This window comes from Fringilla coelebs (assembly GCF_963513975.1).
Source record: "Fringilla coelebs genome assembly, chromosome: 1".
NCBI classification, from domain to species: Eukaryota; Metazoa; Chordata; class Aves; order Passeriformes; family Fringillidae; genus Fringilla; species Fringilla coelebs.
Window position 1 is genome coordinate 90,028,578 of NC_140028.1, and position 15,800 is coordinate 90,044,377.

The 15,800-nt window shown below is 43.9% G+C and overlaps 1 protein-coding gene across 1 annotated transcript in view; it reads right to left on the minus strand.

The window, feature by feature from the left end:
- GMPR (guanosine monophosphate reductase) overlaps nucleotides 1–10,675 on the minus strand; it is a 41,054-nt gene extending 30,379 nt beyond the window's left edge. The window contains exons 1-4 of the mRNA XM_084220737.1: nucleotides 10,328–10,675; nucleotides 6,320–6,439; nucleotides 5,608–5,691; nucleotides 3,819–3,992 (exon numbers count right to left, since the gene is read on the minus strand). Of these exons, the coding sequence (XP_084076863.1) occupies nucleotides 3,819–3,992; nucleotides 5,608–5,691; nucleotides 6,320–6,439; nucleotides 10,328–10,414 (465 nt within the window). The 5' untranslated portion in view covers nucleotides 10,415–10,675. The remainder of the gene's footprint in view (nucleotides 1–3,818; nucleotides 3,993–5,607; nucleotides 5,692–6,319; nucleotides 6,440–10,327) is intronic.
- Between the last annotated feature and the right edge of the window lie 5,125 nt (nucleotides 10,676–15,800).

Sequence of the window (15,800 nt, forward strand, 5' to 3'; positions counted from 1 at the left end):
AGACAATACACTTTGTCGTGTGTTTACACAAGTAGTCAGGGAACAAAGCAATTGGTGCAAGTATTGTGATGTACCATCACTCAGTATGAGGTTCAAATGAACACAACCCTGGGTCATTCCAGCACTATCCAGGATGACTGAACTGTGGGTCAGTCCTGAAGAAAACCCTGGCCTCAAAAAAGTCAAAGGGAATTTCCCTACTAACTTTAATGAGATCAAGATTTTACCTAACAGGATTATAAAGACTACAGCTTCTCTGACAGAGACACAAAATTAGTGAACACATAGGGCAGTGCCTCTGAATTTCAGTCAGGCATTTGATACTGCGCTTCATGAAAGCCTGCTATAAATATCAACTCATACTGCCTAAGACAGGAACACTGCTGCACTGATTGAAAGCTGCTGGCAAATGGCAATGGATCTAGCTGGGGAGAAGTGTCTATGACAACAGTTCTCAAACTTTCTTTTTGTATCCTAGAGGAAAGCACAGTCTGTGCCTCCACATTATCAGGAAGACGGCCAAAGGACTCTTCCCACCCATGAAAGTAAGGGTGCTTAACCATGAGATGGAGATGCCCTTTGCAAAGCTGAGCCACACTCAGTGGGTGCTTGCACTCAGTACTGTGCCTGACCTGAGGCAGGCTCAGCAGCATCACTCTCTCCTATCTTGGGATCCTGCCTGGCCCCTGTTCTCAGATGCCAGCCCTGGTAGACAAGCCATTTTACTCTGATGTGTGTTCCAGGGATGAACTGGGAGTACTCTGCATGGCTTTCTCTTACTGAATCCTGCCTCCAAGGCCCAGAAAAGTTCTGCTACTGACTCCAAGAAGGAGCAACAATTTCTGGCTCCTGTTGTTTCCCTCTGCTTCTACTTTGCAACTCCACTTGTCTCCTTCTCTGGCCCACATCTTGCGGGTGCTACTGTATCTCCAAGTGTGCTCCTGCCTCAGTCTTCTTCCTACCACACTCCCTGCTCTCCTCAGGGTTGCTCTTCTGCAAGGAGCAGAGGAATAGCATGAAAAGAAAAAATCAGGATAAAAACCTGGCAAAGCTTGCAGGCAAAGATAACTTAGTTTGTAAACAGACTTTCAGGATGATAGAATATACCTAAAGTTTACAATTAAACTAATAAATAAGGACTATGCAACCTGTAATGTAAAGGCTCTGATCCTCCATCATGAATGCTGACTAAAGGTTTTCTTTAGACTTGAGCAAGCAAGCATAATTGATGCACATAACGCTGTGCAACAGCAAAACCCCCCCTAGGGATGATCTTCCTCAGGATCTTCCTGTTCTGGAGGCACCTGTGGGACACTCAGAAGACTTAAATATTCCTTCTTCCCCCATTCCCAACCTGATGACTGATTTAAGACAAGTCATGTTGTACCTTTGTGTCCCTGTTTGTCTTCTCTACCCTTTGTGTTCCATGGAGAAACTGATCTTTGCAAATTAATACAAAATGCAGTAGTGAAAAAACCTTGTGTCAGAACCAAGCAGAAGAAAATAAGGTCATGTGATTATGAAAGTAAGTATTTAAAAAGACAGAAACATGGATTTGAAACGTTGTATTACAAGAGACATCCTTGGTCTGCAGAGGAGTATTGGCCACAGAGAGTACTACATTAACCACAGTTGCTTTGCACATCCCCTTTCAGCCTCAGAGCTGAACCCATTATGGGGCCCCTGGGAACACACATTCCCTGAGATCCAGGGTTGGGTTACTGTTATGTATTGCAATGCAGCTGACTGTGGAATGAATAGTCATGCTGAGGAAAGCAAACAAGGTCCTGGAGATCACTTTCAGCTATGAGAAAGCTTCTTTATTTTTATACCTCCTATTTAACTGCTAGCCCTTTTGTTTGAAAGTCCCAACAGCAGAGAACATACTGCAGGCATAGCACAGACACACCAAAGCAGTCAGAACAAACAGGTAGCAGCAGGACATGTCTTCCAGATTACCATTAAAAGGAGCCTAGACCAGCTCCTGCATTTCAGCCAGGAACAGCTTCAAAAGGCCATTTTGACATAGAACGTGAATTAATTTGGAAACAGGGTATAGGTGGGTGTCTAGTTGAATCAGAGACCTTCAGCGACTAAACAGACTCTGGAGGCTTTGGAAAACTGAAGGTTTTTGAACACTCCAAGTTTGTTAGCATGCTTTTAGGAGTGGAAATTATTGCTGTGCAGAGATAAAAAAAACATAAGCCATATTAAGCCACGTTCAGATAAAGGAGCTACAATCAGAGAAGGCAACTGAAGAGGTCAGGGCTGTAAATGTGCTCAAGCAGGTGGTGCTGTCAGGACAATAAGACCTGAAGTAACAATAACCTTAGCCACAAAAGCAGAGATACTAGGAAAGCAGCTGAACAGATGTGGAAGGTGGCCTAAGCACCCTGGACTAAAATCTGGTCTTGATATCTGACTTTGACATTGACCTTCTCTGCCTTCTGGGGAATTCATCTTGGTTGAGTTCCCTCCTCAGTCAGCAAAGTCAGCAATCAGTGGGGAGGTGGAGGAGGGCATGACACACAATTTTCTTTCCACTCCTGACAGAGATAATCTTCGGCTTTAACTATGTGCTTTAAGCTCCCTCCCACAACTCTTCAAAGACACTGGAGCAATCATGTCACTAGGGACATCACTTCAGATCCAAAGCAAGGAAACAGCTTCTTCCCTCACCGCAGTGAACATGAAGCAGAAAGCTCAGAAGGCCCACATTTATCATTTCATAGTTCCAAAATATCTCTCTACAAGCCATAGGAAATACGATCATACCAAAATGGCTCCCTCCTGGCAGCTGTTGAAGAGTGCCTATTCATCAGCCTATGCTAACCCAGAATCCAAAAAGCATTCCAGCTCATTTCAGTTTTCCATCATTCCAAAGCAAAAACACTGCCTTCCTCTGACATGGGAGAAAGGAATGCATCCTCTTCTGAGCTGCTTGAACATGCTATTTTGTATTGAACCAAGGGAGAACGCAGATTTAGGAACATTCTTACTTCACATTTACTTTACACGCGTGAAACTTTATCTGTGGCATGGGAAAGCAGGCAAGTGATACCTAAACATGATTTTTTTGCTGCGCTGACTTGAAGAAAGGTTGGTAACCTCACTACCAATCTGCTGCTTGTTTGAGGATTTCTGCTAATCTCATGGAAACAATTGAGATGCATTTCTTCAAGAGCCCTGGGAAAACAGCAGTAGTACTCTTCTGCTTGGAGTTTCATTTCCATGTAAACACCTTATTTTTGGTGCAAAAGGGCTCAAGGAAGCATGAATTAGCACTCTGAGATGGGATAGTAACATCACAGAAAGGACCATGAAAAGCCCCAGCACTGACCATTTTGCTCCCTGATAATGCTGTTCACAACTGCCCAACATCCCTTTCATTCTTATCAGGGGCAAGGATCAGTCTGCATTGATCTGTCTTTATAGTGATCTAACAATCATAGGCCCCAGCTGGCCAGAAATGTTGTCACATTCCCATAGCATACCACTGCTTGGAATCACCAAAATTAATACACTCAATGATTAGAGATCTCACCTAGTGTGTGAAGGAGGACATGAGCAGGAAAAGAACTGGATCCACCCAGTCCTCCATGCCAACTTATTCAGACAGCTGTATCAGATCACACACTAAACATTCCCACAGAAAGCATTAGCAATGGATGGACAACACCAAACTGTTATTAAACACCCTTCCTTGCGTCCCTCCCTTTTCTAGCTTCTGATGCCTACCAGTCAAACTCTGTGTCCTGTTCCTGGACAGAATTCACACACACACACCTCCCCACCCTCCAGCCTTTCTACACACTTACCATGATGGTGTGATGTGGGAACAGGCCACGGACGGACTTCACAAACTCCACAAAATGCTCTGAATAGCCGTTTGCCACATCCAGGCAGATGAATTTGATAGCTGGAATGGCCTCTAAAATACTTGTTAACTTTTTCAAATCTTCTTGTCCACTACCTGAGCTTGCTGCTACATGCTAAAATAACAGAGACAACAAAACAGAGTAGTAGGTTGCAAAAACTGAAATAAACACGCACAATTTGTATGTCTTTTCCTGCATAAACTTGGCAGGACTTGTGCTGGTAACTAGTGAAAAATCACACTATGTAGTATGAAATAAATACTTTCCTGGGAAAATCAGTGAGCTATTTCTGTCTAGTTTAAATGATATAAAAGAGAGGGAAATTAGCTTTCTAGCATTCATTCACAAGTGGATATGAATCCAGGCACAAATAATCATCTGAGATCAATCAAGGTTCATACATACTCCTATTAACATGAACACAGATGAAGCCCTAACTTGGTACCTTTCCCGGAAGTTAGACAAAATTTGGGGCACTGTCAGAGAGTAAAATCTGGGTCTTTTTAGTTTACCAAGCACTCCTGTGATCTACAGAATCACAGAATAATTTTGCTGGGAAAAGTCCTCTGGAGATTTTGTAGTCTAATCCCCTTTCTTAAGCAAGGTCAGCTACCATTGAAAACAAGCAGATTGCGTCTTCCTTTGTCTTCCAATGAGTTCTTTCCAAAAGAAAAATAGTTTCCACAGCTGTTGGCCTACAAAAACTCTGCAGAAATCCAAGGTCACTGTGCAAGTCAGTATTTAATCACTACAGGAACAGGAGATCCTATTCCAGTCATTATGTACCACAAATAAGTTAAGTTTGGAAGTGTTCAGACACAGGACATTCCTGGGATCACTTTCTACCCTATGTAAGTAATCCTGACTAGCCAAAGTGCTAGGGCTCACTTTCAGACAACTCTGTAATCAATAGCCTTTATAATTCTGAAATGTGCCCCAGGTAAAGATACAATACAGCAATGGGGTATTATTTTCTATATAGAAAAAGATCAAAAACTGCACTGAACTTTGAGCAGGAAGGGGAGATGGCCAGGCACACTTACAGCGCCTCTACTGGTACAGGGGCCTGTCAGAAGAACAGAAGAAGTCTGAATGTGACACAAATGAAGACACAAATTAAGTCAATGTTTTAATTTATCAAACATAATGGCTCAGGCTAGGACCCTGTGAACAAGTGGGATAGCACAGCCAGGAATAGCACAAAGTGAGCTCTGGTGCAAGAAGGTAAGTGGAGGACACACAAGCTCTGACAACTTTCAATGCTCATCCCTGCCTGGGCCCAGCACCTCTGCCCCTCCAGCCTGTAGACTCCAGATCCATTTGCACACCTGATGGCAAAGACTTTGTCTGGCCCTGGTGTGCAGGGCTAGCGTGTGGTTGGGTTATTTAAAATAATTCACATCGGTGAACTACCACAGCTCGCAACAGCAACAGAAGCACAGCACTCATACCTACTCCTAAGTATTTCCTCCTTCAGGATACTTCTCTGTTTCCATTCCAGGCATATACAAACTTTGCTTTTCAGCATCTTAATATAATCACCTTCATAATGGACTCACGTAGCCATTCTTTTAAATCAGGACAAGCCACTTCCCTTGATGAATTTAAAAACAGCAAATATCTTCATTCCCCAAAACCTCACTTGACAACGGCATTCCCTAGAGACTCCAGTGTATGTGAGTTCAGAACAAAGCAATAAACCATAATAATTTACAGTAGAAAAATGTACCTCAAGGCATTCTGGGTGATTGGCAGCGAACAGTTTCCATTCTTCCAGAGAATAATGCTTGTGAATTGCAGTGAACATTGCATGCTAGCAAAAAACCCAAGAGAACTGATATTAATGTCTGAGTTAGTAATTTTTCCCTCAGCTGCAAAATAAGGCATTAGAAAACCCCCTTTTTAAGTATAGGCTCATCTTCCTTGGAAGATACAGTAACAGTGAGTAACACACCAGGCAACTACAAATAGCTCTTCAAAAGCAACTAGGCATACTTAGCCAACCTTTCAGGACAAGGTTTATGATAAGTTTCATTTAGCTACTCCAGTATTTTGAATGTGACAGAGGCATATTAACTTACAAAGTGCTGCAGCTCTATTCCATAACCCACACTTTCAAAACTTGTCAGCTAATTTTTTTTTCTGGCATGGAGCACAAAAGGACCTCAAAACCTAAGCTCTAGAAGCTCCACCTGAAGCTGAGCTACACCCAAGATGGAAGCTTCCCAGTATGGAAGCATCTCCACAGAAATTTCCTTACATCAGGAGCCCTGTTTGTGGTAACTGTGTTGCTGTAAAAGCACACCTGATATTTTTTAATTTTGGAGTTTTAAACTCACATTCCCCTGTTCTCCAACAAATCTAGCTTAAAAAAATCAACAAAGGCTGCTCACTGACACCCAGCAGTTCCAACTGTTGCAGAAATGAGAGTTGAGACTTACTTTTGCCATAACCACAGCCATTTCAAATGTCCCCACAGTGTCCATGTTTGCCACGATAATGGGAATGCCTGTGTATGTCTGCTTGGAGTTACGGAAGGTGAAGGTGCGCGTGAGGTCAACCTGCAGTGAACAGACATGCATTCTTTTACGTAACTGATTGTAATCTTACACGAGTTTTGCCACAGATTTCAGATACAGCACGTTTAGACACAGCTTCTCCATTTTCCTCACATTTCCTGCTCCTTTTGTTCCACTATTACATCATTTTTTTATTTTTATTTTTTACAATTCTGCCTTCCAAACAAGAAAAAAATTTAAAACAATGTTTTTGGCATTAAATAGAACTCTTACTTAAGAATCAAAATAAAATTAAAAAATGAAAAGGAAAAAGGCAGAAGGGCTTGGAAAGAAAGGACAACGAGGACTTTGGGTTACTGTATACAGAAGTAATCTCAGCTGTTTGTATGCTGCCTGAGAAACTTAAGTTGAACTCCAAAGAAGTCAAAATTACAACTCCCTGTCTCCAGGGCATAGAGGACTTTGTCCCAGTCTTTAAGGTAAATGACCATATAGTAAAGTGTGCTCTTTTGGTCACAGTTACCAGCAATCTTGCCATACAATATCAACAATCATACCTTGCCTTGCTAAAACCAAGAAGCTGCAAGTTTCTAAGTTAATGTTTTAAAACTGTATCCACCTTCACCTTCAAAGATATTTCTTCTTCAGCACCTTCAAATGATCACAGTAACATCAGGCATTTTTTCCCTTACATCTGCAGGGGGTATTATCAAATTAGATCAGCTCCCACTGGCTTACCTAAGACCTTCCTACCTATGGGAAAATGCTCAAAAGGGAAAAAAAAAATGTATGACTCTAAGATATTAGTTTAGTCTGTAGTGAAAATGAAGGCTCTTTCAGTTTTCACTAATCCTCCCTGCAACTTTAACCCAGTAACATTTGGAGACCTGAACTAAACTGAAATCCATCACAAGAAAGAAAGCAACAGAAAACAATACAGGATTTTTTCCTATTCAATTAAAACATTTTGAGCACTTCCAAATTGCAGGCTAGATTCTGATTAATATTGTGAGGGATTTATTACTGATTCGTGTAAGAGAAAGAACTTGGTGCCTTAGTGATAAACTCTGAATCAGGTTCTCCTATAAGCTTGTAAGTGAAGAGTCACTAGTGAACCATCTATCTTAATGGAGACTCCCCTTTCTCATATTTACTATCAGAGGTCTAATTCTCCAGTCATCATGGATGACAAAACATTCTTTAGCTGCAGCTAACATTAGAAAATAGTATGAAGTTGGGTATGAAACAAGTATGAAAATTTAATTTACTTTACTCCCTCTTATCACAATGTATTAACTAGAACCAAGGGCAGGAGGACACATAAGTATCCCACAACCAATTGCACACAGATGCCAGCATCAGAACCATTGCCCTGTGGTTTTACAAAGGAAAAACATCTCTTTCAAAGGAACATCAGAAAGGAGAAGAGTTGCGTTTCAGAAAAGACACCAAAATACAGCAAAATAGACACAGGACAAAACAAGAACTTGCCTTGTAATTTTTTTAGTCCTTCACACCTTTAAGCCACTCCAATAACCCCTAAGACAAATACATTGCATAAAAACCACAACCTTTGCCTGGTAAATACATTCAGTGCTTTTTCTTGTTTTATGAGAGACAAACAACAGCAACTACTCAGTTTCACCTTTTTCATTCCACTCCTCACTTGATGGACTTTTAGTATGTCCTCCACAGCTGCTTCTTCTCCATACTGAATTATCCTGGTATGTTTAGGTTTTTCCTCATGTGGCAATCAGTCAACACTGTTGATCATGCTGGTTGCCATTTTCTCTACCTATTTTAGCAAACTGTGCTGCTCTTGTGGACTTAATTAAATTTTAAAAATTTAAATTAACAACTTCCTACAGGAAACTTGTCTGTTGAACTTGCAATGGACAGAGTGCATGAGCAAGGCCAGCCAATGCAAGAATAGGCTATGTGAGTACCAAGACCCCACAGACAGAAAATGCTGCTCCCACTCCCACCCTTGCTCTGACCAATTCGAATTCAAGCATCATATTTTCTGATATCTTTTCGAAAAGAGAAAGCAACCATGGAAAATTAAGACGGTGCAAGGAATCAGAAACAAGTACCAACATAGCAAACCTACAGGAAGATCTGCAAACATCCCAAACTGTCTCTCTAGGAAGCTGACTTAACTCTAGTCACTGCATAAAAAGCTATCCTTGCGCAAAACGAAGCATTCACACCAGAGAAGCAAACGCTTCCTGATATAAGCTTCAAAGCAGCAGCTTGCTGGGTAGCAGGCACGGTAGTATGCTGCCTCTGTTCCTCTGCCAGAACTATTTATTTATATTCTTGTTTTGAAGCAGACTGGGGCTGTCCATTTCAGATCTGGCTCTCGCAGGCTCTGTTTATCCCTGTTGCCACAGCCTCAGTGATGGTGTCCAATTTCTTAACCTTCATCGGTTTTCACTGAACCCCTCATGACACGCACTTTTTCTCATCTGCAATGTTTTAACAGTTCATCAGAGCCACCCGTTACAACCCTGCCATATCAGCTCATATTCCTCCTATCGTTTTCCCTTCCCAGCAGCCCTTCTTTCCACAGCCTGCACCCTGCTAAATATACAAAACACTGCACTTGAAGGAGCCATGTGCCTGCCACTCACTCGGTGGAGCACAGCTCCACCTGTTTGCCAGGCCGGCACAGTGAATTTTAAGGAGAGATCTGTAGGTCTCCAAGCAAATGGCTCCAAAGTGCCCAGAGGCTTTATGTGCAGTAATTGCACACGATGAGGAGTTACTCGGCTGGGACACTGTTCATCATAAATTAAAAATTACTTGCCAGAGATCAACTTTCTGCTGAGGGGGTCTCTCACACTAATGATGGCAAAGAGGTTTTGCTTAGCTGCTGCCCTCAAAATCCCTGGTCATAGGCCTATAGTAAACACAGCCTCCCTGTTTCACTTTCCCTTTCTACCTCAGTCTCTCTCTCTTACACCTCCATGTCCCCTGGAGAAAATCTTAATCCTCTTTTCATCCTCCAACACAACATAATTCCTTTTTTAGTCAAACTAAATCCTTTGTTAACCTTGGGGTTATGTGAGGTAAACGAGAAGGCACCTTCGATCCTGAGGCAGCCATCTTTTTTTGTGGATGCAATCGATCCTTATGGGATTGATTTCCCGGGGTCTTTCCCGATGGCTGATGAGAGAGAACCACAGAACTGCTCCGGCTAACAGTGGCCAGCAAGCACACGGAGCCCCAGGGGACTCCAGGGCTCTACACACGCAGGTCACACGGGGGTGAAGCCCAAGAGAGGGTGAAATGCACCCAGTGCCCCAGGTTTGATGTGACTTCCCTCAGTACGCCCTATGACGGGGTACCCTACGCTCTGAGAAGCACTCCCCAGCATCTTCGCGGGTTTTTATTACAATTTTTTTTTAAAGAGCACATCAGTTCCTCGGTACCAGCACCGCCCACAGCCCCCGAGGCTGAGGGGAATGCTGTCTGTCAGGTGTCACCACCGGCTTCTGCCGGCCCAGGCTGCGGGGCGGGTAACCGGACACCCCTGTCCCGCAGCGCTGCTGGTTCGCCGCCACCGCCCCCTCCGACAGCGGAGGTCAGGCCCCGCTCAGCATCGCAGAGGCACCTGTTAAGAGCAAGCAATTCCCCACTACCCCCTTATATTTCAGCTTGAGGAGCGAGGGAGGCCAGCGCGGTACCGGCCACCCCCGGCTCCCCTGGGGCCGTGGGGGAGACACGCCGCGGACTTCGCAAACCCGGCCCCGTCCTCCCCTCCCGGGAGCAGCGGCATCCCCCCGACACGCAAAGGGCGTCTCGATCGGGGGAGGGCATTGCTGGCTAGACCTGGGAATAAAAATAAAGCGGGGGGGGGAAGGCGGATTAAGGAAGTTAAGCGTTGAGAAGGGGTAGGAAAAGCATGCTGGGTTTGGATGCCCCCACCTCTGCTCTGCTTTTGAGGCTGCTCCTTTTAGGTCTGACCAGGACATCTTTAAAGTCCAGTTTGAGGTCTGCGTCTACCCGGGGCATCTCGCTGGAGTGCGGGGGCCGGGGCTGTCCTGGCAGCGGAGGCGGCGGCAGTGGCGGCCCTGCTGTGCTGACTGCACCGCCCCGCCTGCAGAGCCGAGCCGCGCCGGCCAAAGCCCGCCGGCCGCGCACCGAGCGTATTTATAGGGCGCGGGCACCGGGCCCCATCGCTTTATTAGGCGAGGGCTGTTTTTAGCTGAGCCCCTACCCCGTCCCCTGCCGTAGCCACCCCCGCCTCTCCGCCGGGCAGTGTGCGGTGGGGGCAGACGGGGACGCGTCGCCCGTCCGCAACCGCCCCGTGCGGGGCGAGGCGCCGGCGGCACCGCGGCGGCTTTAAGGGCAAAGCAAGGGCAGAGGAAATGGCGCCTCCATGTGACTGAGCGGGCCCCGCCGCCGCTGGCACCGGGTGCGGGAGCCCGGCCGTGCCGGGCGGCCGCTGCGGGGCTGAGCGGACATCTTGGCCTGCCTCCCTCTACCTTCCACCGCCCCGAGCGGGGTTTGCGGCGTTCCCCAACGCTGTTAGGGCTGCTGCAGCGCGGCCCAAAATGCTGTCCCTCCAGCCAAATAAAACAGACAGCACTTGGTATAGCTGGGCTGCCGTGGGAATCCCGCTTCCCGGGGTGCTCCGCTGCGAGCCCAAACCCGGCCCCGTCCCTGCCCGGCACCCGGTAACCCTGAGGCGGAGCTGGGCTCCCCATGGCACTGCAGAGCCCCGCAGAGAGCCAGAGTGGGGTTTTGGCGTTAGAGACGTTGAGAAATGTGCAGCTGGTTGGTCATAGGAGAGTGGTCAGAGCACCAGCACCTGCAGCTGCCTCAGGAATTTCCTACTTCACTGCACTTAGAGAAGCAACAGGGAGTTTTTGTCTTTGGTTGGGGTTTTTTTGGTTTTGTTTTTGGTGGTTTTTTTGTTTTTTTTTTTTTTTTGGGGGGGGTGTTGTTTGGGCTTTTTGGGTTTTGGTTTTTTCCCCCGCAGCGTACAGCAGCCTGATCTGCGACTATTTCCTCCAATTTCAATGGTGCTAGTACAGTTTAACACACAAGTCAAAAACCACTCAGAGCCGCAGGATTGCACAAACTGAGTCCATCTACATCTGCTGCCAGAGGGATCAATGCAGGGTAACCAAATACCACAGGAAATGACTTCCACGGGAGTCTTAAGCCCTAAAGTCTATTTAATTATGAAGTCAATGGGTTGTAAGTTTTGGACTTTGGAAGACACATGAGCTAAGCATTTTTAGTGACTGGCAACTGAAGCCTGGGACACTTACTCAGACACATTGCAGGAGGAGGTAGCACTCTCTCCTTTATCTGAAAATTGCATACTTCTAGTCAACACCCTGCCTCCCACAGAGCTCTTTTACACCTCTTTGCCTGAGTGTCCCAGATGATCCAGTATGACCAAGCAGGAGTTCAGGGCTTTATACAGCAGGCAGAGCATTTGGGTGTTTGCAGTTTTGATTGTCCTGGTGGAGAAGCCTTGAATCTGGGACTTTGGAACTCCAGATGATGTTCCAAGAGAGCCTTGCTGTTGTGGATATTTCCCATGGACATATTCAGGAAAAATGACTCTATAGTTTGTTTGATCTGCATAACAGAGGTCATTCATTTGTTTTCTCCACAATATAAAGGAATAACTAAAACATATTTTTCAAAGAGACATTTGTGCCACTATTTACTGTTAAGTAGTAAGAGTACTGATGAGAATGGGTCTGTGGAAGTGGCATATCTGTAGCAGAGGACTGAGAATGGAAAAAAAACAAATGCAATCTGTCTGTGCCTGGCATCAGGTCTTCCATTTGCCCTCATGGCAGCCATGTGATGCTGAGAAGAAAGAAAGAAGCCATTGCACTGCTCTGTGAATTCAAAAGGTCAGCACTGTTTTGAAGAGTAGGAGATGGGGGCTAGCAGTGATATGTGTAAGCCACAGAAAATGCATGTCTCATGCTGTTTACAATTTCTAGTATTTTAGTCTCCACTCACAGAGCTCACAGTGCTATTTTCCTGCAGATCACAGTATCTGCTAATATTCATTAATTCCCCATGTACACATACCAACAGACTAGTCAGGTGTCTCAGATGAGCTTGAATGTTCTTTAAAGTTTACCAAGTTTGAAATTCTCTAGTTTCTTACTTCAATATATATTTTCTGTAAACAAAATAATGTTTTCTTGTTGAACTACTTCTGTTTTTTCATTGTCTTTTCTGAAGTATGGACACTAGAGGGGACATGATCAATAATCACATAAATATCATAGCCAGAAATGAATATCACCTCTTATGTATCTTTGTTATTCCTCTTTATATTACTGCCATACACCTGCCATAATTGATCCCATATTATCTCTTTCTGCTATGGAAAAAAAAAAGCTGTTCATCCAGGCTGGATACAGTTTAGTCTTCAAGTGCAAATGAGCCATCACTGATTTCAAATTTAGGAGATGTAAATGATTTGTTACTGTCCTTCAGAGTTCTTTTTTTCTCTACTTCATTGTTTTATAGTTATATTTATAAGCAGATGGAACAATGCACTCAGAAGGGAACTGCTCAGCCACTGCAGCTGCAAAGATCAATGCCAGTGTAGATTTGTAGGTCTTCTAAAAGTTTTCTAAACTTGGTGTTTTTGAGAAGAGGAAAAAGTGATCATTATAATGCGAATAGTTACTACTGTGTCTAAAGCCTCTTATCAGCTAAGATTGTTGAGCTTGTGGTTTTCCTCCTGCTATTGTAAATACTGCTGTACGTAATAGTATAAATTACTTCACAAATCCGACCGGGTAACAAAGGACGGGGAAGAGGCTGAGGTATGCATTGGCATCTCCATTTTGGTCTTCCCTGGTAAGATTTATCTCAGGATTCCCAGGTCCCTGAGACTCATCAGAAAATCAGGAGTAGTGAAGACACCCTCATAAGAGCAGGATCAGATTGGGAACGCAAGTCCTGAGGACTAGAAAAAGCAAATATCAGTCCTGTCTTTGAGAAGAGTGAGAAGGAAGGAAGATCTAGGCTAGTCAGCTTCACTTCAGTTCCTGAGAAGGTGGTAGAGCAAATAATTCTGGAAGTCATTTTCAAATGAATGGAGGACAAGAAAGACTAAAGCTAGTTGGCATAAATTTATGATAATAAAATCATGCTCAGCTCACTTTCTAAGATGAAATTACTTGTTGGAGTGGATGAGAAAAAAGCAGTGGATCTTGTTTATTTTTACTTAGGCTTTTGACATATTTCAAGTAACATTTTTGAGGCAAACTGATGAGGTGTGGACTAGCTAAGAGGACATTGAAGTGGATTGAAAACTGACTGAACTTTGGGCTCAAAGGCCTGTGATTGGTGACCTTAAGTAGAACTGGAGGCCAGCTATTTGTGGTGCACCAGGTTAATTGTATACGGCATTAAAAACACGTCTTTTTATCAATGCCTTGTATTTTTCTTATTTAAATAAGAACACTTCCTCAGTAACTCCTTGGTACTGAAAGAAGCATTCAGTGACAACCTGAAAGCATGAGCACTCATGAGCACCTGAAACACCTCTAGGGTGAATGCTTAATGATGTTGTCATTATTTGTCAAGAGAAATTGTGGTCACAGCAGATATACAGCTAACACAACTGAAGGCACATGCTGACTTCCTTGCTGTGATTCCTAGGAAAATACTATAGTCTCATGTAGCTCCATAGAGACAGCCTGTAACATAATTAGCGTGCCTGTTTAAGGAGTGTGGTGAGCACTAGTGAAAGCATTGCTCAGCTGGCAAGTGCTCCCACAAACTGTGTGTCACAACTTCCCAGCAAAATCCCATATCTGGAAAGAACAACATGCTGCAGGACATGTGTGATGAAGATCTTTCACTCTTAAGGAGAAAAAGTACATTTGAGGAAAGAACCTTATTTTTCTTATGAGAAATGTAAATCCCTTTTATTTTTCTGTTTGAGTTCGGGCCTTGTCTGTGCTGAATAGCATTTCCCAGTGGATGGACCAAGAAACATTACTCAGCAAACCCTGCAAATGCAAACAGATTTCCTTTTGTAGGGGAGATAAGGGTGTTTCTCTGAACTATCAGTATTATTACAGCATCTATGTTAAGGTTCTTGCTGACCTTGATAGCCACCAGAAATGGGAGGAGTGGGGCTGACACCTCTGCCTTTCGTAAGTGTGCCAAGCAGACTTCAACTACATGCATGGAGATCACTTGTTACAAAGAAACTTGTATGCCATAAGTATTTTCATTTAAATTCAAAGGTCTTAGAGGGAAAAATAATCTTAGTTGCTAATCATCAGCTAAATCCTAGGCCCATACTGAAGTCAGTAGGACAACTTCTCATTCAAGGTACAGTTTACTTAGGAGTAAGTGACAGTATCCATTCCCTTTTGATTTCAGCAGGTTTCAAATGTTAATTGTAAGTAATCACAGCAATCTATAATTAATGCCACTCCGACCTTCCTTGGCTTATGAAATATGCTTAGAAAGAGTCTGTCTGTGCTGATAAGTAAAGTGGACCACACCAATCTGTCCCTGCAAGGCAAGAGACAGAGTGTGGCTCACACTAAGCCATTTAGATGCCATATGTGAGCTTCAAGGGATCTCATTCAAACTGCATATTGGAAACAGTTTGATGCCATTCCCTGAACTCAGACTACCTGGAGGAGTTGTAGCTGTCTAAGTTGTTCAGGGGAGTGTGATTATAAATAAAGAGTGTGGACTGTTGCATTGTAGAGCCCATGTTTTCGCATCTGTTTTTCTTTAAAGTCGTCATACAGCCTGGCTACTTGGCTTCACCACCTCAGATTGAGGAGGTGAAGGTCTTTTGTCTTGGCTGGACATAGGCTGATTTACCAGGCTTTTCCAAAATACACTAGACCAAACAGCAACCCCAGTGAGGTAGCAAAACTGCCTTAGTAAATAATTGCATTTACAAATAAGTAAACAAAAGCAAGAATGCATACTTGCAGAAGGATTAGAGCATTGAAGAACTCGGCAAAAATAAACTTCTGGTGTTGCCTGTATACCAGGTGATGATTTTTTTTTTGCTAGCAAATCACCTACTGTCATACAGCACATAAGAATTTCACTGTGCTACAAGCCAGACTTAGCTGGGGCTGGCCATACCCTCTCCTTCTGTCAGTGTTTGCACTCCAGCTTGGAAACAAGCTTGCACCTGAACTTCATCCATTACTTGTAGCCCAGAAACTCCCAAGAATCCATTGTCAATTCTACCTGCTCATGTAAATAGAGGAAACTACCGAATTCAAGAAGAGGAAATTTTGCATAAATGTTTCTCTCACCAGCAGCTGATTTTACAGTATGCAGCAGAGCAGTCACAGCACCGCTGAGGCAGTGCAAATACTAATATTGCTGTTTGCCTCTTTATTTTTAATGTAATACCTCTATCAAT